Source organism: Macaca mulatta, chromosome X (assembly GCF_049350105.2).
Source record: "Macaca mulatta isolate MMU2019108-1 chromosome X, T2T-MMU8v2.0, whole genome shotgun sequence".
Classification (NCBI taxonomy): Eukaryota; Metazoa; Chordata; class Mammalia; order Primates; family Cercopithecidae; genus Macaca; species Macaca mulatta.
Window position 1 is genome coordinate 1,249,460 of NC_133426.1, and position 25,167 is coordinate 1,274,626.

The window sequence follows — 25,167 nt, forward strand, 5'->3', positions numbered from 1 at the left end:
CGCCTGGAGCCTGCTGACCAGCTCACAACAGTGGCTCATTTTTCTGGAGACATGTGGACATTCAGGCTGCACTTGCTGGTACACCATCCTGGCAGTCCCACGTCTACGCCTGCCTCACTCGCCTTCACCAAAGACCACGGCTCGGCAGAGGGCATAGGCGGGAAGGCTGGTTTCATGCCACGACGGCACATGGCAGGGGGATCTGGAGCGTTCTGAAGGAGGGGATGGGGTGCTCGGTTTATGAAGCTGACCTCCAGGGTCTGCAGCACTTTATACAGAACCGTGCAGGGGCTCACGCCTGTCATCCCAGCACTTTGGAAGGCTGAGGTGGGCAGATCACCTGAGGTCAGGATTTGGAGACCAGTCAGGCCAACATGGTGAAACCCCGTCTGTACTAAAAATACAAAAATTAGCCGGGTGTGGTGGTGCGTGCCTGTCATCCCAGCTACTCAGGAGGCTGAGGCAGGAGAATCGCTTGAACCCAGGAGGCGGAGGTTGCAGTGAGCCGAGATCACACCATTGCACTCCAGCCTGGGTGACAGAGTGAGACTCTGTCTCAAAAAGAAAAAAACAAAAACAAAACAAAAAACACCCAAAAACCAAAAACCAAAAAAACTCTGGTCCTTCAATCAAGAAAAATCAGAAAACACAGAGCTATTGTCTCCAGGGATCCTGGATGCCTTCATGATGTCATTCATGAAGCAGACTTAGGGGGTGATGGAGAGAATGAGCCACCAGACTGCTGGGCATTGCGGGGAAAAAAAAAAAAAAGCTTCCTGTGCTATCCAGACAAAAAACAAACAAAAAACAAAAAAACAGAAACAAAAACACACACACAAAAAGAGCATTACACATTACAGGGGCGTCATTCTTCCAGGAGCCTTCATCTGTCTCTAGTGGCCATAGCTGGGAGATTACATCCAAAAAGCACAAAAGAAGTGAAAATGAAAATGGCCTGTCCCTGCCTTAAGTGATGACATTACCTTGTGAAATTCCTTCTCCTGGCTCATCCTGGCTCAAAAGCTCCCCCACTGAGCACCTTGTGACCCCCCCACCCCTGCCCACCAGAGAACCCCCTTTGACTGTAATTTTCCTTTATCTATCCAAATCCTGTAAAGCGGCCCCACCCCTATCTCCCTTTGATGACTCTTTTTGGACTCAGCCCGCCTGCACCCAGGTGATTAAAAAGCTTTATTGCTCACACACAAACACACACACACACACACACACACACACAGAGCACTCCCTGGGATCCAGCCTGGGGCACAGCGGGCCTCCCGAAATGACCCACCCAGGAACCAGCGCGTTGCACTGGTCCACATCACAGTTTCAGGATGTCAGAGTGGATTCAATGCGTGTGTGCATTGGCGGGAGCTGCTGAAATGAAATCCCAGAATTCCTAGCAACTGGGGGCTTAACACGAGTTTATCCTCCTCCGGTCCTGGAGACCAGAAATTTGAGATCCAGGTGTGTCAGGGTCACACTGCCTGGAAAGCTCTAGGGGAGGATCCTTCCTGCCTCTCCCAGCTCCTGGGGGCTCCAGGTGTCCCTGGGCTTGTGGCCGCATCACTCCAATCTCTGCCTCCGTCTCCACGTGGCCTCCTCCTCTGTGTCTGTGTCTCCTCTTCCGTCTCTCACAGGGACACTGGATTGGGCCCATTGTAAATGCAGGATGGCCTCGCCTTACTTCATTACTTTGCAGGGACATGGATGCAGCTGGAAACCATCATTCTTAGCAAACTATCACAAGAACAGAAAACCGAACACCGCATGTTCTCACTCATAGGTGGGAACTGAACAATGAGATCACTTGGACTTGGGAAGGGGAACATCACACACCGGGGCCTATTAGGGGGAAGGGGAGGGGGGAGGGATGGCACTGGGAGTTATACCTGATGTAAATGACGAGTTGATGGGTGCTGACGAGCTGATGGCTGCAGCACACCAACATGGCACAAGTATACGTATGTAACAAACCTGCACGTTATGCACATGTACCCTGGAACTTAAAGTATAATTAAAAAAAAAAGTACAAAAAAAAAATTACATTTGTAAAGAGCCGGTTTCCAAACACGGTCCCATCCTGATGTTCCGGGTGGACACGGGTTTTGGGAATGGTTGGATTAATTACTAAACCATCTCTGTTTTCCTTCCATGGTAATGATGGCAGGAGAGAAGCGCCAACACAGGGCCCCTGAACAGCAGCTTTGGCCTCCGTCGGTGTCCCCAGTGCACAGAAAGGGAGGGGCTGGGCATCCGAGGCCACCCACTATGGAGACTGCCCAGAGCTCCTGGGCGGATGGCCAGCTCTCCCATTCTCGCCTCCAGAACCATCTTTCTCACCCAACAGAGCCAGGAATCCAATTCCCTGTAATGTGCGGACGCCTGTGGGGAGTCAGACCTCTTCTTTACGCTAAACCAGCTCAGGTATTGGGGCTGGTGCAGGCACGTCTGGTGCAGAGGAAGAAAGACAAACACACAGTCTGCTCACCACCCACACAGCATGGAGGGGGCCCAGCGACTGACACCCCTGCAGGTTCCTGCGGTCCACACCTGTGTCCGGTGCTTGATCTCCAAACGGTCTCACGGGTCTGGCCACTTGCCTGCTCCCCGGACCCCGGATGGACTCGCCAGCGGGGGAAACATGAGGCAGACAATGCTCAGAAGGCCGGGAACTGCGGAATCAAGCTGCACCCTTGGGTTGGGATGGGCTGGGACCCATCTCACCGAGCCTCGTTTCCACACCTGGGCCTCCGAGGTCCTCGTCCTGAGTCAGGGAGGCCTGATGGTGGTCCAGGGGCCTGATGGGACCTCCTTCACTCTCAGGGATTCACAGAAGCAGAGGAGGGGTGGGGGGCCCTCCAAGCCAGGTCAGAACAACCGTGCCAGGAATCACCGTGGTCAGCTCCAGGTTGGGGGGTGCGGTGGAGCAGGGAGCAGATGTGGGGAACACGGGAGTAGTTGAGCTGCAGGAACCTCAGGTGCTCCCGGAGTCATCAGAGATGAAGTATATAAATCTGTCCTCGTTCCTCTGAAAGAAGAATTCCAACCACAGCCAGCACAGTGGCCCTGAGTGAAACCAACAGCAATGTCGGTGTGCACCACACTAAGGAGACCAGCACCTCTGGGGGAGAATAAAGGCCGGAATCACAGCTAAGGGACGATGTCAGCAAGGAGAGGAGCTGGGAATGGGGCTGGCAGGTCGCCCAGGGAGGATATATCCAGAGATGGAGTGGCAGAGGGAGCGGGGCTGGTTGAATGTCCATGCTCGGGGATGGACAGGTGTGAGAAGGAGTGTCTAAGGAACTCGGGGGTGGACAGCCCGGCTCCACTAAAAAAAAATACAAAAATTAGCAGGGCGTGGTGGCACACGCTGTCTGGTGCATGGCACAGAGAGGCAGAGGCCCCCGCTGCAGCCTCACAGAGCGCCCTGTGCGCCGCTGGGTTTTGCTGGTTTCTCTACCCTCAGTGAAACCTGGAGACCTTTCCTCACCGGTGCTTCTGCAGTGCCCGGGAGAAACGCAGCTGTTCTCCCTGAACCTCTAGCACCGTGGCCTCTCCATGCGCCCCTGGCTCTCCAAGCTGCACCCCCGGAGACTCAGAACTCGCTCTCCTGCCTCATGAGGCCGGGCCTGGGGGCTCCCTCCAGCCCTTCGGGGTGCGCACCGGCCTCGGAGCGCACGGACGTGGTCCTGGCGGAGAAGAGGCTCTCGCGGCGCGTGTCCAGGGGGTCTCCGGGCACCCGACGGCAGCCCAGATATTCCCGCAGGCGCAGCTGGAATTCCCGGGAGGCAAAGTAATACACAAACGGGTCCAGACAGTTGTTGAGGCAGCTGAGACACAGCGTGAGCTTGTAGACGTGGTAGTAACTCTTGCCGTAGAACAGGCGACCCACGATGTGCGCCAGGAGCACGAAGTTGTTGGGGGCGAAGCAGGTGACAAAGGCCAGCAGGACCACCACGGCCAGGCCCACCGCGCGCCTCCGCTGCTCCCGGCCGTGCGCCTCCTCCGTGCGTAACAGCTTGAGGATGGTGGCCGTGTAACAGGCCACGGTGACCACGAAGGGGATGAGGAACAGCAGGATGAAGATGGTGAAGAGGAACACGGCCCACATGGCCACGCTGGGGAGCATCGTCCACTTGAGGACATCGAAGCAGGTGACGATGCCCAGGGCGTGCACCGGGTAGGTGAGGTCCGTGCGCGCCAGCGGGGACAGGGCGGCCAGGAGCAACAGCCAGGTCCCGGCGCACGCGGCCACCGCGTAACGACGACGGCGCCAGCGCTTGGAGCTGAGCGGGTACAGGACCCCCAGGAAGCGCTCCACGCTGATGCACGTCATGGTGAGGATGCTGGAGTACATGTTTGCGTAAAAGGCCACGGTGACCACGTTGCACAGCAGCACGCCGAACACCCAGTGGTTGCGATTGCAGTGGTAGTAGATCTGGAACGGCAGCACGCTGGCCAGCATCAGGTCCGTGACGCTCAGGTTGATCATGAAGATGACCGACGGGGATTTGGGCCCGATGCGTCGGCACAGGACCCACAGGGAGAACAGGTTCCCCGGGATGCTGACCAGCGCCACCAGCGAGTACACCACCGGCAGGGCCACCGCGATCGTCGGGTTCCGGAGCATCTGCAGCGTCGCGTTGTCCGGGCCGGTGCTGTTTGGGACGTGCATCCTGGAGGGGTCCTCGCCCGGGCTCTGCAGAGGGAAGGGCGCACGGCTCAGGGGCGCGGGCGGGGAGGTGGCTGCCGGGAGGGCTCCCCGGGGACCAAGGAGGGTGGGGACATGCGTTCGCAGACGGCTCCCTGTCTCCTCCATCCCTCCCGCCCTTCCTCCCTCCTTCCCTCTCCTCCTTCTTTCCCTGCCTGTCTGCTTCCTTTCTTCACCCTCTGTCGTTTTCTTCTTTCCTCTCTTCTCCCCTTTCTCCTTCCTTCCTCCTGGCTCCTTCCTTCCCTCCCTCCCTCCTACCTTCTCTTCTTCCCTCCTTCCTTCCCTTCTTTTCTGTTCTCCCCACTCCCTCCCTTTTGCCACCCTTCCTTCCCTCACTCCCTCCCTTTTCCCATCCTTCCTTCCCTCACTCCCTCCCTCCCTTCTCTGCTTTCTTCCTTCCTTCCCTCCTTCCTTCTTTCCCTCCTTCCTCCCTTTCTCCCTTCCTACCTTCCGTCTTTCCTCTTTCTCCTCTTTCCTTCCTTCCCTCCCATCCTTTCTTCTCTTCCCTCCTTCCTTCCTTCGTTCCTTCTTTCCCTTCCTCCCTCTTTCCTCCTTTCCCTCTTCCCTTCCTTCACTCCTTCCCTCCCTCCCTCCTTCCTCCCTTTCTCCCTTCCTTCCTACCTTCTGTCTTTCTTCTTTCTCCTCTCTCCTTCCTTCCCTCCCTCCTTTCTTTCCTCCTTCCCTCCCCTCCTTCCTTCTCTTCCCTCCCTCCCTCCTTCGTTCCTTCCTTCCCTCCCTCCTTCCTCCCTTCTCTCCCTCCCTCCCTCCTTCCTCCCTTTCTCCCTTCCTACCTTCCTTCTGTCTTTCCTCTTTCTCCTCTCTCCTTCCTTCCCTCCCTCCTTTCTTTCCTCCTTCCCTCCCCTCCTTCCTTCTCTTCCCCCCCTCCCTCCTTCGTTCCTTCCTTCCCTCCCTCCTTCCTCCCTTTCTCCCTTCCTTCCTACCTTCCTTCTGTCTTTCCTCTTTCTCCTGTCTCCTTCCTTCCCTCTCTTTCTTTCCTCCTTCCCTCCCCTCCTTCTTTCTCTTCCCTCCCTTCCTCCTTCGTTCCTTCCTTCCCTCCCTCCTTCCTCCCTTCTCTCCCTCCCTCCCTCCTTCCTCCCTTTCTCCCTTCCTACCTTCCTTCTGTCTTTCCTCTTTCTCCTGTCTCCTTCCTTCCCTCTCTTTCTTTCCTCCTTCCCTCCCCTCCTTCTTTCTCTTCCCTCCCTTCCTCCTTCGTTCCTTCCTTCCCTCCCTCCCTCCCTCTTTCCTCCCTTCCCTCCTCCCTTCCTTCCCTCCCTCCCTCCTTCCTCCCTTTCTCCCTTCCTTCCTACCATCCTTCTGTCTTTCCTCTCTCTCCTCTCTCCTTCCTTCCCTCCCTCCTTTCTTTCCTCCTTCCCTCCCATCCTTCCTTCTCTTCCCCCCCTCTCTCCTTCATTCCTTCTTTCCCTCCCTCCCTCCCTCCCTTCCTTCCTTCCTTCCCCTCCCTCCTTCCCCTCCTTCTTTGGATCAGGGAGGTCATTGGAGACCTTGGTGCATGTCACAGGCTGAGACTCTTAGAAGATCCAGAGTGGGGCCTGTGGCTCCCCTGGGCAGGTTGAACGCATTGTTGTACAGATCTCACGACTCACTCACTGTCCCCCATGGATGGAAACCACAAAGCGACCGACCTTCAGCCCCCAGGTGTCAATCCTTTCATTTCAGGGACATTCCTCCCACAGAGCAGGTATCAGCAGAAAACATACAATCCGAGCGCCGGGAGATCTCCAAAGTCTTTCTAGCTTGTAACACCCATGTCAACCCAAGGCTCCACCCTGCTCTTTCTTCCTCCAGAGGAGGCCTGTGACTTCTTACCAGCTGCTGCGCAAACAGCTTCCTCAAACTGCTTTTAAAATGGCCCAGAGCTTTCATTTCAGTTTCAGGGAGAAGTTTTGTGCCCCGCCTGGACGTGCCCAGGTGTGAAACCTACGGTTATGCACGAGTCAGCACCGCCCTCCACGGCCAGCTGGGCACCTCCGGCCACCTATGGCTTCAGGAGGAAAATCAGACCCTTCCTTCTTAGGGTTCTGCCTGCTGTGGCCGTGGGGGACGTCTGGAAGGACAGACGCTTCAGCCACGCACTGCTGATGAAAAATGTGTCTGTCAAAGGGACACTAGTTTTATTTCGAGAATGTAAAGTGGACAGAACTGGAAACAGGGGTGCCCTGGAATTGTTCTTTTGCTTGTTTGTTTTTGTTTTATGGAGATGGGGTCTTGCTTTGTTGCCCAGGCTGGAGGGCAGTGGTGCAAACGTAACTCACTGCAGCCTCCAATGCCTGGCCTCAAGCAATCCTCCTGCCTCAGCCTCCTGAGTAGCTGGGACTACAGGTGAGAGTACCACCATGCACAGCTAATATTTTTATTTTTTGTAGACATGGGGTTTTGCTATATTGCCCAGGCCGGTCTCAAACTCCTGGCTTCAAGCAATCCTCCTGAGTAGCTGGGACTACAGGTGCATGCCACCATGCCCAGCTAATATTTTTATTTTTTGTAGACATGGGGTTTTGCTATATTGCCCAGGCTGGTCTCAAACTCCTGGCTTCAAGCAATCCTCCTGAGTAGCTGGGGCTACAGGTGCATGCCACCATGCACAGCTAATATTTTTATTTTTTGTAGACATGGGGTTTTGCTATATTGCCCAGGTTGGTCTCAAACTCCTGGCATCAAGCAATCCTCCTGCTTTAGCCTCCTGAGTAGCTGGGACTACAGGTGAGAGTACCACCATGCACAGCTAATATTTTTATTTTTTGTAGACATGCGGTTGTGCTATGTTGCCCAGGCTGGTCTCAAACTCCTGGCTTCAAGCAATCCTCCTGCCTCAGCCTCCTGAGTAGCTGGGACTACAGGTGCATGCCACCATGCCCAGCTAACATTTTTATTTTTTGTAGACATGGGGTTTTGCTGTGTTGCCCAGGCCGGTCTCAAACTCCTGGCTTCAAGCAATCCTCCTGCCTTAGCTTCCTGAGTAGCTGGGACTACAGGTGAGAGTACCACCATGCACAGCTAATATTTTTATTTTTTGTAGACATGGGGTTTTACTCTTTTGCCCAGGCTGGTCTCAAACTCCTGGCTTCAAGCAATCCTCCTGCCTCGGCCTCCCAAAGTGTTGGGATTACAGGCCTGAGCCACCGCGCCTGGGCTGGAATTTGTGGCTTTAACCCTCCAGGTAGGCAGCTGTGCCTCGCACACATTTAACCAGCACGTGCTGTTGCAAGTCCTGCAATGGTGGCCTCACCCAGCCACCCTCATGTCTGTAACCTGTGTGGTCTGACGATCCAGCAAGCAGTCCCTTCGCAGCCAGACGTGTTGCAATTTCGGATCTGTCCCCTGTGGCCACTGGACAGCCCCCAGGGAAGACAGCCAGCCAGGACTGCTGAGCAACGTGGGTGATTAATCAAGAAATTACGTCTAACCGTCACCAGCTGCCCGGACACAAGAGGCACCGGCTTGCGGTTTGGGTCCCGCCGAGGCTGGGGCGGCAGGATGGAAATTTCACAAAATGAGTACAACGGTTGCTCTTGGCGGTGTCTGGCCTGCAGAGGTGGCTTTTCCAGAAATATCTGGGCACTGAATGGTCTGAAGCAACAGACCGACCACAGGTGGGCGCTCAGGGGCTGCAGGTTAGACCCTATTTTTTTCTTTTCTTTTTCTTTTCTTTTCTTTTTTTTTTGGAACTCTGTCACCCAGGCAGGGGTGCAGTGGCGCGATCTCGGCTCACTGCAACCTCTGCCTCCCTGAGTTCAAATGATTCTCCTGCCTCAGCCTCCCGAGTAGCTGGGACTACAGGCGCCCGCCACCCCGCCTGGCTACTTTTTGTATTTTGAGTAGAGACGGGGTTTTACCATATTTGCCAGGCTGGTCTTGAATTCCTGACCTCAGGTGATCCAATGGCCCCGGCCTCCCAGAGTGCTGGGATGACAGGCGTGAGCCACCATGCCCGGCCAGTTTGGACCCTTTTTCTTACACTTTGCAGGAAATGCATACCTTTCTGGCAGCAATGCATCCAGGAATGTTTCTCGCCTGTTGAGGGTCTGTGTGTATCTCTCCCACCCCTCTCATTCATTTCTTCTAAAAACAGCTTTACCAGCCGGGTGCTGTGGCTCACACCTATAATCCCAGCACTTTGGGAGGCCGAGGCGGGCAGATCACCAGGTCAGGAGATCGAGACCATCCTGGCTAACATGGTGAAACCCCATCTCTACTAAAAAAAACACAAAAAAATTAGCGTGGTGGTAGGTGCCTGTCGTCCCAGCTACTCTGGAGGCTGAGGCCGGAGAATGGCGTGAACCCGGGAGGTGGAGCTTGCAGTGAGCTGAGATGGCGCCACTGCACTCAAGCCTGGGCAACAGAGCAATACTCCGTCTCAAAAATAAATAAATAAATAAATAAAATAAAATAAACAAAAACAAAAACAGCTTTACCAAGATGTGAGTTACATATTACATATCATAACCTTTCGCTCATTCATACATTTCAATGGTTTTTAATATATTCACAGATGTGTAAACAACACCATCATGCAATTCCAGAACCATTTTCCTCCCTGAACAAAACTCAGAACCTGGCCAGGCATCATGGTTCACACCTGTCATCCCAGCACTTTAGGAGGCCGAGGCGGGTGGATCACCAGGTCAGGAGATCGAGACCATCCTGGCTAACATGGTGAAACCCCATCTCTACTAAAAAAAAAACACAAAAAAATTAGTGTGGTGGCAGGTGCCTGTGGTCCCAGCTACTCTGGAGGCTGAGGCAGGAGAACGGCGTGAACCCAGGAGATGGAGCTTGCAGTGAGCTGAGATGGTGCCACTGCACTCAAGCCTGGGTGACAGAGTGAGACTCCATCTCAAAAATAAATAAATAAATAAAATAAAAAACAAAACAAACAAAAAACAGCTTTACCAAGATGTGAGTTACATATTACATACCATAACCTTTCGCTCATTCATACATTTCAATGGTTTTTAATATATTCACAGATGTGTAAACAACACCATCATGCAATTCCAGAGCCATTTTCCTCCCTGAACAAAACTCAGAACCTGGCCAGGCATCGTGGTTCACACCTGTCATCCCAGCACTTTGGGAGGCCGAGGCGGGTGGATCACCTGAGGTCAGGAGTTCGAGACCAGCCTGGCTAACATGGTAAAACCCCATCTCTACTAAAAATACACAAGAAATTAACCGAGTGTGGTGGCGGGTGCCTGTCATCCCAGCTACTCCAGAGGCTGAGGCAGGAGAATCGCTTGAACCACTGTGTGGGGCAGAGGTTGCAGTGAGCCGAGATCACACCATTGCACTCAAGCCTGGGCAACAAAAGCGAAACTCCATCTCGAAACAAAACAACACAACACAAAACAAAAACCGTTGAGAACCCCACAACTGTTGATCCTGTTGTTTCCTGTCCTCAGCCCCTGTCAACCTCAAATCTGCTTTCTGGTCCCTGTGGATTAGCCTATTCTAGACATTTTATAAGAAGAAAATTCGACAATATGTGATCTTTTGTGTCCAGCTTCTGTCACTGAGCCTGGAGTCTTCAAAGTTCATCCACACAGGAGTCTGTGTCAGAGCTTAAGTCCTTTTAGTGGCTGCATAATAGTCCATTGTGTGGGCACATATACACCATGGAATACTATGCAGCCATCAAAAAGGATGAGTTCACGTCCTTTGCAGGGACATGGATGCAGCTGGAAACCATCATTCTCAGCAAACTATCGCAAGAACAGAAAACCAAACACCGCATGTTCTCACTCATAGGTGGGAATTGAACAATGAGATCACTTGGACACAGGGAGGGGAACATCACACACTGGGGCCTGTTGTGGGGAGGGTGGAGGGTGGAGGGATAGCATTAGGAGATACACCTAATGTAAATGATGAGTTAATGGGTGCAGCACACCAACATGGCACATGTATACCTATGTAACAAACCTGCACGTTGTGTACATGTACCCTAGAACTTAAAGTATAATAATAAAAAAAAAGAAGAAATGTAAGTCCATAATGAGATATACGTACTTTGCAATGGTAAGAGTCTATGAATTAATATAAAACATGCGTGGTTTTTTTTCTAATCAGAAATGGTTATTAAAATTTTATGAAAGGCCTTTTCAGCATCTATGAAAATAATCACATTTTTCTTTAGGTCTATTAATGTGGTGACATGAATATTTTAATTATCTATTCCCTCAGTTGTAAAATACCATCATTTGTATAACCAGGTCTTTTAAAAAATAGCTTTTGGGGGGCAAAATACAAATAAAAATATTATTTATATAAATAAAAATATTGTCCACTGTATGGATAGACAAATTGTGTTTATTCATCCTCTATGGATGGTTCTTTCTGATTTTTTTTTTAATTGAGATGGAGTCTTGCTCTGTTGCCCAGGCTGAAGTGCAATGGCATTATCTCAGCTCACGGCAACCTCCATCTCCCGGGTTCAAGCGATTCTCCTGCCTCAGCCTCCTGGGTAGCTGGGGCTACAGGAACCTGCCACCACGCCTGGCTAATTTGTTTGTAATTTTTTTTTTCTTTTTGAGACGGAGTTTCACTCTTTTTGCCCAGGCTGGAGTGCAACGGTGTGATCTCAGCTCACTGCAACCTCCGCCTCTCGGGTTCAAGCGATTCTCCTGCCTCAGCCTCCCGAGTAGCTGGGGCTACAGGCGCCCGCCACCACACCCAGCTAATTTTTGTATTTTTAGTAGAGACGGGGTTTCACCGTGTTAGCCAGGATGGTTGCGAACTGTTGACCTTAGGTGATCCACCCTCCTCAGCCTCCCAAAGTGCTGGGATTGCAGATGTGAGCCACCGTGCCCAGCCCTTTTTTTTTTTTTTGTAATTTTAGTAATGATGGGGTTTTACCATGTTGGCCAGGCTGGTCTCAAACTCCTGATCTCAGATGATCCGCCTGCCTCAGCCTCCCAAAGTGCTGGGATTCCAGGTATGAGCTACCACACCTACCCCATTTTTTTTTTTTTTTTTTGTAATTTTAGTAGTGATGGGGTTTCATCATGTTGGCCAGGCTGGTCTCAAACTCCTGATCTCAGATGATCTGCCCACCTCAGCCTCCCAAAGTGCTGGGATGACAGGTGTGAGCCACCACGCCCGGCGTGTTCCTGATTCTTGGAGCTGCTCTCCCCTCATTCCCAGCCCTGGGAACCCCTTTCTGAAGGGTTCAGATGAGGAGAGCAGGAATCCTACAGTCTTGTTCGGGGTGGACCTTACAGGATTGGGATGAGAAAGACAAAAAAGGTAGCCCTTATTGGCAGCAGGGATGGCATGCCAGTGACACACCCTTTTTGACAGCTATTGTCTTCTAGCTACAGCAACCCCTCCTTCCTGAGTGTTGGGGGCTGTCCCCAAGTATTGAGCACACAGGGGAGCGAGAGGGCCCAGCCCTAAGGAGTCACAAGCCAGCCCCATGCTTCTCATCTGCTCTCCTTTCTGGGTTTGTGGGGTGTTTGCACCACCCAGTTTGTGGTTCTTTTGATAGGGCTGCCTCAGGAGGCCCTGAACCCCAAACGCGGCAAATGGCACTCTGTTGGAGCTGTGCTGCTGGAAGACAATCAAAACGGATGCTGGCTTCAATTACCTACTTTGATTACATAGGAGGAAGTTGTCGTGGACCACACCCTGCATGATACACTCGTTAGTATGGCCATTTCTTACTTAGAAATAGAGTCTGTGTCTATGTCATTCCTGAAGTCAAAAATGCGGTCATAATAGAGTAGGGAGAGGCCCTAATAGAATTCACTGGTGTCCTCAGGAGAAAGAGAAATTTAGGCACAGACACAGAGAAGGCATGGGAAGATGAAGACAGAGACGAGAGTGGATGGATGGGTAGATGGGTGAATACATGCATGGATGGGTGGGTGGATGGATGGGTACATGCATAGATGAGTGGATGAATGGGTACATAGGTGGGTGGATGGATGGATGAATGGATGGATGCGTGGCTGAATGGATGAGTGCCTGGGTGGGCAGATGGATGGGTGGATGGATGGATGGTTGGATGGATGGAGTGCATGGAAGGGTGGGTGGGTGGGTGGGAGGGTGAATGTGTGGATGAATGGTGGGTGGGTAGGTGGGTGCATGGGTGGATGGATGGATCAATATTTAGGTGAATGGATGTGTGGGTGGATGAATTGATGGGTTGATGGGTAGATGGATGGGAAGATGTATAGATGAGTAGGTGGATGGGTGGATGGATGGATGGGTGGATAGATGGATGAGTGGCTGGATGGGTGGGGGATGGATGATGAATGGATGGGGATGGGTAGATGGATGGGTGGGTGGAAGGGTGGATGAATGGTGGGTGCATTTGTGAATGGATGAGTGAGTGGGTGGGTGGATGGGTGGGTGGATAGATGGATGAGAGGGTGGATGGGTGGTTGGATGGATGATGAATGGATGGGGATGGGTAGAAGGATGGGTGGATGGATAGATGGTGGGTGGGTTTGTGAATGGGTGAGTGGTTGGGTGGGTGGATGGGTGGATGGATGGATCAGTATTTAGGTGAATGGATGTGTGGGTGGATGAATTGATGGGTTGATGGGTAGATGGATGGGAAGATGTATAGATGAGTAGGTGGATGGGTGGATGGATGGATGGGTGGATAGATGGATGAGTGGGTGGATGGGTGGGTGGATGGATGATGAATGTATGGGGATGGGTAGATGGGTGGGTGGAAGGGTGGATGAATGGTGGGTGCATTTGTGAATGGATGAGTGAGTGGGTGGGTGGATGAGTAGATGGATGGATCAGTATTTAGGTGAATGGGAAGAATCCAGGTTTGGGACATCTCCCATGACCAGGTTGTTCAGGATTTTACAATGTGGTGTCAGGGTCACTGTTAGTGCACCCAGACGTGTTTGAGGAAGAGTCCTTGATACCGATTTAGAAAAATAATGGGTCGGCCAGGCGCAGAGGATCACACCTGTAATCCCAGCATTTTGGGAGGCCGAGGCAGGTGGATCACTAGGTCAGGAGATCAAGACCATCCTGGCTAACACGGTGAAACCCTGTCTCTACTAAAAATACAACAACGACAACGACAACAAAAATTAGCCGGGCGTGGTGGTGGGTGCCTGTAGTCCCAGCTACTCAGGAGGCTGAGGCAGGAGAATGGCATGAACCAGGGAGGCGGAGCTTGCAGTCTGCCGAGGTCGTGCCACTGCATGCCAGCCTGGGAGACAGAGCGAGACTTCGTCTCAAAAAAAAAAAAAAAAAAAGAAATATAATGGGTCATGTAGATGTTTGAGAGGTAGCTGAGGGTGACCAATGCCAGGTCTAGAAGAACAAGGGTCACCTAAAAGGCTTCCCCCACCCTCAAGAATAGTTGGAAATGTAGGAGACTTCTCTGGTCGTCACAACTTAAGGAAGGATGCTACTAGGATCTGGTGGGTGGAGCTCAGGGTTGGCGCTCAACACCCTACCATGCACTAGAGGGCCCCATCACAGATAACCATCCAGCCTCAAATATCTACAGTGCTGAGGTTGACAACCTGGCCTGAGCATAAGAAATTCACCATTGGCCTGGTGCAGTGGCTCATGCCTGTAATCTCAGCACTTTGGGAGGCTGAGGTGGGTGGATCACCTGAGGTCAGGAGTTTGAGACCAGCTTGGCCAACACGGTGAAGCCCCATCTCTACTAAAAATACAAAACTTAGACAGGCGTGTTGGCGGCCACCTGTAATCCCAGCTACTTGGGAAGTTGAAGCAGGAGAATTGCTTGAACCCGGGAGGCAGAGGTTGCAATAAGCTGAGATCGTGCCACTGCACTCCAGCCTGGGTGACAGAGTGAGATTCCATCCCAAAAAAAAAAAAAAAAGAAATTCACCATCTATCTATCCATGAATCCATTTGTCTATCAATCCCCTGTCATCCATCTATGATCTATTGTCTGTCTATATCAATTATCTATCAATCAGCTAATCATCTTGCAACCAATGATCTATCATCTATCTATATCAATTATCTATCAATCATCTATCTGTCTTCTATCACTTATCTATCTAGCAATCATATCTATCATGTATCAATTATGAATCAATCATCTTTCTACGGATCTGTCATCTATCCATATCAATTACCTACCAACCGATTATCTATTAATTACATCTATTTATCATCTGTGTATCAGTTATCTAACAATGACATATATGTGTTCATCAATCATCTATCAATTATTTATCTATGCATCAATTATCTATCCATTCAATGGTTTGCAAATGTGAATGATTTAGGTATGATAATTGGGAAGATGCTCCTGGCATCTGGTGGGTAGATTCCAGGGACATTGCTCAACACCCCACAGTACACAGGATGGCCCCACCACGGAGGATGATCTGGCGTGAAATGTCAGCAGTGCTGAGGCTGAGAAACCTGCCCTCAAGCAACTGTGTGACAAGAACAGGCTTCAGCAAAACACACAGAGCCCAGGAGTACTTTCCAAAGAATGCCTGCAAGAGACTTTCAGGGAGAGAAAGGACCCCAGGGAGATGGTCCTAGCAAGGAGCTGGTGTCACGGAAAGGGACAGTGGTCTCATCATGGTTAGTGACTAGCTGTGGATGAAGAACGATTCCTTAAAATGCCTGCACGTGCCCCTCATTGTCTTGCCATCATGGACCTCCCACTCCATCATAGAGGAGGAGACCTGGTCTACGGGAAGACATAAGGAACATGGGCTAAAACATCTCTTGGTCCCTGGGCTGGAGTGGGGTCAGACGTCAGAGCTGTGGCCAGAAGCAATGACAAAGAGAAGGTCTTGACTCCTCTGGAACCTTCCTTTGGTATCTCCTGTTTCCAATCCTACGCATTTCTCTGTATGACGGACACCAATGCTTTTAAAATGAAAATGGCACTTGCAGGCGTGTGTGTGTGTGTGTGTGTGTGTGTGTGTGTGTGTGTGTGTGTAGGCACAGCAGGGAAGCAGAAATTATTACCAACATACCTTTTGCAAACAGGGATCCCATAAACCAGAGAGATTGCAGAAGGCAGACTGTAAATAAGAGATTGCAGAGAGGTTATAGGGTGATAGACAGGTGCTTTTGGGAGGGAGGAAGTAGGAAGAAATTGGAGGTTTTCATTATGGGAAGCTGAAGTGACACAGGTATTATTTATTTATTTATTTATTTATTTATTTATTTATTTATGAGACAGAGTCTCACTCTGTTGCCCAGGCTGGAGCGCAGTGGTGCGATCTTGGCTCACTGCAACCTCTGCCTCCCGGGTTCAAGCGATTCTCCTGCCTCAGCCTCCTGAGTAGCTGGGATTACAGACACCTGCCACCACGCCTGGCTAATTTTTGTATTTTTAATAGAGATGGGGTTTCAGCATGTTGGCCAGGCTAATCTTGAACTCCTGACCTCATGATCTGCCCTCCTCGGCCTCCCAAAGTGCTGGGATAGCAGGTGTGAGCCACTGCGCCTGGCACAGGTATCTTTTTATGTGACCATAGATAGCAGGGGCTAAGGAAACAGAGAGGCTATGTGGTGGGCTCAGGGTGCAAAGACTATCATGGAGCATACCAGAAGCCTCCCGCCCCCTGCTGTCTGCCTTTCCGGTGGTCCCTCTCCACTGAACTGCAACTTATCCTAATAAAACCAGGGTTCATACCACCCCTTCCAGGCATGTTCCCAAGTCCCCTCACCCACAGAAGCAGATGCAACCTCTTCTGAACTTCCAACCACCACTGAGTTTTCAACTTTGGTTTAATGTTTAGACCTTCCAATTACAGAACACACACACCCTTGTTATGAGTAAAATAATAAAGGGAAATAGAGAGCTCTGTATTCATGTTTGTCTTCATATCTTTCCCCTCCAGGTCCCACTCCCCTTCAGAAATAACCTCTGGGAGCTCCTCTGCGGTGGAGCCTCCTTCCAGACACAGGTGAGTTTTATTTTTCTAGTAGGACATACACCCGTCACCACCTTTGTGAATGTCTTGTGGTGTCTCTAACCATATGCCCCACAGTGAGGGGATTTGGATGGATCAATTCTGCTTCAGCCTGTGCTTACACACACTCCTCTGTAAGTAATTTTTTTTTTTTTTTTTTGAGACGGAGTCTTGCTCTGTCGCCCAGGCTGGAGTGCAGTGGCGCTATCTCGGCTCACTGCAAGCTCCACCTCCCGGGTTCACACCATTCTCCCGCCTCAGCCTCCGAGTAGCTGGGACTACAGGTGCCCGCCACCTCGCCCGGCTAGTTTTTTTTTGTATTTTTAGTAGAGACGGGGTTTCACCATGTTAGCCAGGATGGTCTCGATCTCCTGATCTCGTGATCCACCCGCCTCGGCCTCCCAAAGTGCTGGGATTACAGGCTTGAGCCACCGCGCCCGGCCCTCTGTAAGTATTTTTGTGCATACCTGTGAGAACATTTTCTAGGATAGATTTCTAGGAGAAGAACGGCTGATGTGAAGGGTGTGCATATTTTAAATTGAATGCCTGTATTAGAAAGGAAGTAAGATCTAAAATCAACGATTTAAGTTTCCACCTCAAGGAACTAGAAAAAGAAGAGCAAATTAAATCTAATGGAAGAAGAAAGAAAGAAATCATAAATAATGGATTAGAGTATAAATCAATGAATTTGAAAATAGGAAATCCATAGAGGACAGAAATCAGTGGAATTGAAAACAGCAAGTCAATAGGCAAAAAAACCCCCAACAAAACCATAGGCTTGTTCTTTGAAGTAACAATCAGTGAGACTAATAAGCTTCTGGCCAGGTTAACAACAACAACAAAGAGTGAGAACACAAGTTACTAATACTGCAAATGAAAGAGGAGACATCACTACAGATCCCACGGACATTCAAAAGCTCATAAAGAAATATTATACACAATTCTGCGCCCATAAAATCGATCACCTAGATGAAAAGCACAAAAGGACAAAATCTGACAACTCACACAACAAGAAATAGCCAATCTGAGTAAGCCTATATCTCTTAAAGAAATTGAATCAATAATTTAATAACCTTCCCAAACAAAAGGCTCCAGGCCCCGATGGGTTTACTGATGCATTTTCCCCAACATTTAAGGAAGAAATTATATTGACTCTCTATAATTCCTTCCAGAAGATAGAAACAGAGGCAGTATCACCAAATAGTACCCCAGTAAATTGCACCAATAGGTGCTTGCGGCTAATAGACAAGGGCAACACTCATTCTCATACCCTCATCAACAAGGGTGACAGCAATTTGCCTGAAGGGTGAGAAGTTTCAACTTATATTTTCATCACAGCCACAGATGTTGACATGTTTCTTTCTTTTTTTTTTTTTTTGGCTGAGTCAGAGTTTCCCTCTGTCACCCGGGCTGGAGTGCAGTGGCACGACCTTGGCTCACAGAAGCTTGCACCTCCTGGGTTCAAGCAATACTCCCACCTCAGCCTCATGAGTAGCTGGGATTACAGGTGTGCTCCACCACACCAGCTAATTCTTGTAATTATTATTATTATTATTTTTTGAGATGGAGCCTCACTGTGTCGCCCAGGCTGGAGTGCAGTGGTGCGATCTCAGCTCATTGCAAGCTCCGCCTCCCAGGTTCACGCCATTCTCCTGCCTCAGCCTCCGAGTAGCTGGGACTACAGGCGCGCGCCACCACGTCCGGCTAGTTTTTTTGTATTTTTAGTAGAGACAGAGTTTCACCGTGTTAGCCAGGGTGGTCTCCATCTCCTGACCTTGTGACCCGCTCGCCTCGGCCTCCCAAAGTGCTGGGATTACAGGTGTAAGCCACCGTACCCGGCCAATTCTTGTATTTTTAATAGAGACGGGATTTCACCATGTTGGCCAGGCTGGTCTCGAACTCCTGACCTCAGCTAATCTGCCCGCCTTGACCTCCCAAAGTGCTGGGATGACAGGCACAAACCCCTGTGCCCAGACAGGCTGGCATGTTTCTACATTGATTGACCACAGGTGTCCTTTTTGGGACATGACTTTGTTAGACATTTATCTGCTGGGCCTTTTGACTCTGTCTTGTTAATGGGATGCTCATAAATATGTATACGTCACAGGAACTGATTATATTTGTGCGGTTTTATTTCTAGGTTCCCTATGCTTAAATCTAGGTGTCTTTTAGTGAATACACCACTGTCCTTTTTTTGGTTGTTGAGACAGAGTTTCACATGGTCACCCAGGCTGGAGTGCCGCGGTGCCATCTCACCTGGGCTCCAATGATCCGCCCCCCTTGGCCTCTCAAAGTGTTGGGATTACAGGCATCTGCTAACAGACCTCAATATAAAACGCAAAACTAGAAAACTTCTAGAAGATAGTAGAGAAGAGAATCTAATTGATCTCAGATCTGGTGGTGATGACTTTTTAGGCACCACAACAAAGGCAGCAACTGGGAAAGAAATGATTGAAAAGTTGGACTTTGTTCGGGTTAAAAATGTCTGGTCTCAGCCGGGTGCAGTGGCTCACGCCTGTCATCCCAGCACTTTGGGAGGCCAAGGCGGGCAGATCACCTGAGGTCAGGAGTTCAAGACCAGCCTGGCCAACATGGTGAAACCCTGTCTCTACTAAAAATATAAAAATTAGCCAGGTATGGTGCCATGTGCCTGTAGGCCGAGCTCCTTGGGAGGCTGAGGCAGGAAAATCACTTGAACCCTGGAGGGAGAGGTTGCAGTGAGCGGAGATTGCACCACTGCACTCTAGCCTGAGCAACAGAGTGAGACTCTGTCTCAAAAATAATAATAATAATAATAATAAAGGCAAAAACGTCTGGTCTGCAAAAGACACTGTGAATGGAACGAGAAGTCACAGGCATGGAGAAGATATTTTCAAAACACGTATCTGTAACCAGCATGTGGTCAGGTGCACTGGCTCATGCCCGTAATCCCAGCACTTTGGGAGGCCAAGGCGGTGGATCATGAGGTCAGGAGCTGGAGACCAGTTTGGTTAACATGGAGAAACCTCGTCTCCATTAAAAATACAAAAATGAGCTGGGCATGGTGGTGGGCGCCTGTTATCCCAGCTTCTCAGGAGGCTGAGGCAGGAGAATTGCTTGAACCCAGGAGGCCGAGGTTGCAGTGAGCCGAGACTGCACCACTGCACTCCAGCCTGGGTGACAGAGTGAGACTCCATCTTAAAAAAAAAAAAAAAAAAAAAAAAAGCAAGAGCTTGTCTACACAAACAATTTAAAAATATTAGCTGGACATGGTGGTGTACACCTGGAGTCCCAGCTACACAGGGAACTGAGACAGGGCCTCTCTTGAGGCCCGGAGGTTGAGGCTGCAGTGAGCGATTGTTGTACCACAGCCGCCCCCCCTCCCCAGCTTGGTTGACAGAGCAAGGCCCTGTCTCAAACGAAAAAAAAAAAAAAAAAAAAGGGTGAGTTCATGTCCTTTGCAGGGACATGGATGAAGCTGGAAACTATCATTTTCAGAAACTAAGAGAGGAACAGAGAACCAAACACCGCATGTTCTCACTCATAAGTGGGAGTCGAACAATGAGAATGCAGGGAGGGGAACATCACACACTGGGGCCTGTCGGGGGGTGGGGGGCTAGGGGAGGGAGAGCATTAGGAGAAACTCCTAATGTAGATGGCAGGTTGACAGGTGCTGCAAACCATCATGGCACGTGTACACCTGTGCAACAAACCTGCACGTTCTGCACATGTATCCCAGAACTTAAAGTATAATAAAAATTAAAATAAAGAACTTTTTTTGTAAAACAAAGAACCAGTATGCAAAATGTGCCAAAAAAACCTCTTCAGACTCAACCACTGGAAAACAAACGGCCGCATTTAAACATGGGCCTCCTCACCAAAGGTGCTTTGCAGGTGGTACATTCGCCTACGAAAAATCACTCCACGTCGTAACTCATCGGGGGATTGCAAATGAATACCGCTGAGACGTGTTAGGCGACGCGTCTGGAGATGACTAAGATCTAGAGATGCCAACGGATGAAATACCGGAACTCTCACTGAAGGCTGGTCACAAGAGAGTCCCTGCACCCTCTGACTTTGAGGTCACTGTGCAGCCTGGAATCAGATTTTCTTTTCTTTTTTTTTTTTTTTCTTGAGACTGAATCTTGCTCTGTGGTCCAGCCTGGAGGGCAACGGTGCCATCTTGGCTCCCTGCAACCTCCACTTCCCGGGTTCAAGTCATTCTCCTGCCTCAGCCTCCAGAGTAGCTGACAGGCACCTGCCACCATGCCTGGCTAAGTTTTGTTATTTTTAGTAGAGACTGGGTTTCTCCATGTTGGTCAGGCTGGTCTCAAACTCCCGACCTCAGGTGATCCTCCTGCCTCGACCTCCCAAAGTGCTGCGATCACAGGCGTGAGCCACCATGCCCGGCCATGTAGTCACATTTTCCTCAAACTTTGGGTTTAGGGGAGCCCAGCTTTGGGATTAGGAGAGTCCAGCTTTGGATTTAAGGGATCCCAGTTTTGGGTTTAGGGGAGCTCAGCTTTGGGATTAGGAGAGTACAGCTTTGGGTTTAGGAGAACTCAGTTTTGGGATTAGGAGAGTACAGCTTTGGGTTTAGGGGAGCCCAGCTTCCATCCCTCGCACCCTCAAAGTTCCCCATCTTTGTAGACCCAGTGACCTCTGTTACTGTGATAACACCTGCCTCTGAACGAACTCTGTGTTCTACTGACTTGAAAGTGAGCTGCCAACCCCAGTGAACCGGCAGCTGGCAGGCGTCGGGGGAAGAGAGGACCTGCCTGCCTCAGCCTCAGATCACAAGGCAAGAATCCTCGTAGCTAAGCACAAAAACGCGTAGGAAATGCTCTGAGCTCTGTCGCTCTGTGTTGATTTTCCTCTATTGCATAACCCAACCAAACAGACAGTTTGCCCAGCGAGATTTGCATGCTGCCCCCCGTGGACGCCCGTGACGATTTTGAGCCGTGTTCTCTGCAAAGGCAGCGACCGCGTTTCTCTGATTTCTGTATCTCATTCTCAGAGTGTATAACACACGGCTTCACCACGGGCCAGAGCGCGGATTCTGAGAAACACGAGTAGCTCTTTTTAAAACAAAATTAATGTGTGTGTGTACGTGTGTGTGTGCGCGCGTGCACGACGGCTGTTTTTTTAAAGTTTCCAAGTACTTTACCGCGCACACACCTCTCTGGGTGGGGATGTCTGAACAGCAGCTGCAAAATCTACCTCGCTCTGGAAAGCAGGAAGCCACTGTACGTGGAATTAAGCTAATTAACATGAAATGCCCTTCAGTGAAAAAAAAACAAAAAATGAAAAAACCCAGTTGTTGACGTGTGGGCCCTTCCCTGCTGCAAAAGAAGGTGCAAATAGCACGTCTTCTGAAATTTAAGCACTTCTGCCATTACCGAGCCGCAGTGCCAATGGTTACCGGGGGTTACGGCAGACACATTTGTTGAACAGATGAGAGACAGGTGACAGGAAGGTTTGCAGGCTCCACTTCCTAACAGCCGTTCTCTGTTTAAAGACCGTTGCTCAGGGTTAATTGACGCCGACTTGCCTCATGATAGTTTAATTGTAATGAGGTGGATTTTACTCACCCTGTTTGCAGCCGTGTGCCCAGCGGAGCAGCCAAAGAGAAAGACCCCCGGAGGTGAAACCGAGACGGTCTCAACTATCTTGTTCCTGTCTGAAGTCGAAGCTGGGCTCCCTTAGATCCAAAGCAGGCCTTTCTTAAAACCCAAAGCTGCCCTCCCTCAGACTCAAAAAGAGGCTCCTTTAAGAACCAAAGAGAGCCTCCCTTAGACGCAAAGCTGAGCTCCCCAAAACCCAAAGCTGGGGTCCTTTAAACCCAAAGCAGGGCTCCTTTAAACCCAAAGCAGGGTTACCCTAAACCCAAAGCTGACCTCCTTTAAACCCAAAGCTGGGCTCCTTTAAACCCAAAGCAGGGTTACCCTAAACCCAAAGCTGACCTCCTTTAAACCCAAAGCTGGGCTCCTTTAAACCCAAAGCTGGGCTCCTTTAAACCCAAAGCAGGGCTCCTTTAAACCCAAAGCTGGACTCCCCTAAACCCAAAGCTAAGGTCCCTTAACCACAGAGCTGGGCTCTCCTAAACCCAAAGCTAAGCTCCTTTAAACCAAAAACTGAGCTCCTTTAAACCCAAAGCAGGGTTCCCCTAAACCCAAAGCTAAAGTCTCTTAACCTCAGAGCTGGGCTCTCCTAAACCCAAAGCTGACCTCCTTTAAACCCAAAGCTGGGCTCCTTTAAACCCAAAGCAGGGTTCCCCTAAACCCAAAGCTGGGCTCCCCCAAACCCAAAGCAGGGTTCCCCTAAACCCAAAGCTGGGCTCCCCCAAACCCAAAGCTGGACTCCCCTAAACCCAAAGCTGGGCTCCTTTAAACCCAAAGCTGGGCTCCCCTAAACCCAAAGCTGGGCTCCCTTAAACCCAAAGCTGGGCTCCCCTAAACCCAAAGCTGGACTCCCCTAAACCCAAAGGTGGGCTCCCCTAAACCCAAAGCTGGACTCCCTTAAACCCAAAGCTGGACTCCCCTAAACCCAAAGCTGGGCTCCTTTAAACCCAAAGCTGGGCTCCCCTAAACCCAAAGCTGGGCTCCCCCAAACCCAAAGCTGGGCTCCTTTAAACCCAAAGCTGGGCTCCTTTAAACCCAAAGCTGGGCTCCTTTAAACCCAAAGCTGGACTCCCCTAAACCCAAAGCTGGACTCCTTTAAACCCAAAGCTGGGCTCCCCCAAACCCAAAGCTGGACTCCCCCAAACCCAAAGCTGGGCTCCTTTAAACCCAAAGCTGGACTCCCCTAAACCCAAAGCTGGGCTCCCCTAAACCCAAAGCTGGACTCCCTTAAACCAAAAGCTGGACTCCCTTAAACCCAAAGGTGGACTCCCTTAAACCCAAAGCTGAGCTCCTTTAAACCCAAAGCTGGGCTCCCCTAAACCCAAAGCTGGGCTCCCCTAAACCCAAAGCTGAGCTCCTTTAAACCCAAAGCTGGGCTCCTTTAAACCCAAAGCTAAGCTCCCTTAACCACAGAGCTGGGCTCCCTTAAACCCAAAGCTGAGCTCCTTTAAATGTACAGCTGGGCTTTCCTTAACCACAAATCTGAGTTCTCCTAAACCCAAAGCTGGGCTCCCCCTAAACCCAAAGCTGGGCTCCCCCTAAACCCAAAGCTGGGCTCCCCCTAAACCCAAAGCTGGGCTCCCTTAAACCCAAAGCTGAGCTCCTTTAAATGTACAGCTGGGCTTTCCTTAACCACAAATCTGAGTTCTCCTAAACCCAAAGCTGGGCTCCCCCTAAACCCAAAGCTGGGCTCCCCCTAAACCCAAAGCTGGGCTCCCCCTAAACCCAAAGCTGGGCTCCCTTAAACCCAAAGCTGAGCTCCTTTAAATGTACAGCTGGGCTTTCCTTAACCACAAATCTGAGTTCTCCTAAACCCAAAGCTGGGCTCCCTTAAACCCAAAGCTGGGCTCCCTTAAACCCAAAGCTGGGCTCCCCCTAAACCCAAAGCTGGGCTCCCCCTAAACCCAAAGCTGAGCTCCTTTAAACTCAAAGCTGGGCTCCCCTAAACCCAAAGCTGGGCTCCCCTAAAACTCAAAGCTGAGCTCCTTTAAACCTACAGCTGGGCTTTCCTTAACCACAAATCTGAGTTCTCCCAAACCCAAAGCTGAGCTCCTTTAAACCCAAACCTGGGCTCCCCTTAAACCCAAAGCTGAGCTCCTTTAAACCCAAAGCTGGGCCCTCATAGACCTAAAGCTGGGTTCCCCTAAACCCAGGGAAGATTTTCATCTTTGAACACAAAGGAGCGTGTTTTTCTCTTGTTCCCTGGATCCAAACCCTCAATGACGGGAACCCTCAGCTGTGACAAGCATCCAGTATACGTATCTCCCCACGGTGTGAGCCAGTTTCAGTCTCTCTCCTGTGAAAGGTAAAAGGATCCCAGGGTACCAGTGATCATCGACAGACACTCGTGTCTTTGTTCTCTTTGTGACCTGAGGGAGGTTCTCAGGTCAACAGAAAAGGATATTTTAAAAGATTTCAAAGCAGGACCCATCCTAGGCTACCCCACAGCACAAGAAATTCACAAAACAGGCCGGGCGCAGTGGCTCACGCCTGTCATCCCAGCACTTTGGGAGCCTGAGGCGGGCGGATTACGAGGTCAGGAGTTTGAGACCAGCCTGGTCAACGTGGTGAAACCCCCGTCTCTTCTAAAAATACAAAAAAACATTAGCTGGGCGTGGTGGCAGGTGCCTGTCATTCCAGCTACTCGGGAGGCTGAGACAGGAGAATTGCTGGAACCAGGGAGGTGGAGGTTGCAGCGAGCTGAGATTGCACCGCTGCACTCCAGCCTCAGCCACAGAGCAAAACCCTGTTAAAAAAAAAAAAAAAAAAAAAAAAAAAAGAAGCGGTAGCTGGGGCACCTTTCTGAGCAAAAACTAGAATCTTCCATGTCCTGTTCGAGTCCTGCGTGTTTGCAGATTGACTCTGAAAATCACCTGGTGGGTTCTCAAATGGTTAACCCTGTCATGCACCGATTCCCCTCCTATAGGTAAAAGCTGGAGACAAA

At 50.5% G+C, this 25,167-nt stretch overlaps 1 protein-coding gene across 4 annotated transcripts in view; it reads right to left on the reverse strand.

Moving 5' to 3' along the window:
* Window positions 1–1,176: 1,176 nt before the first annotated feature.
* LOC144329375 (S-geranylgeranyl-glutathione receptor P2RY8) overlaps window positions 1,177–25,167 on the reverse strand; it is a 72,888-nt gene continuing 48,897 nt past the window's right edge. For 2 of the 4 annotated variants that reach the window (XM_077988169.1, XM_077988171.1), the window contains exon 3: window positions 1,177–4,702. In XM_077988169.1, the coding sequence (XP_077844295.1) occupies window positions 3,599–4,678 (1,080 nt within the window). In that variant the 5' untranslated portion in view covers window positions 4,679–4,702 and the 3' untranslated portion in view covers window positions 1,177–3,598. Of the gene's footprint in view, window positions 4,951–6,357; window positions 8,603–25,167 lie in introns of those variants that run through there. The other 2 variants (XM_077988170.1, XM_077988168.1) reach the window with 2 other exon arrangements.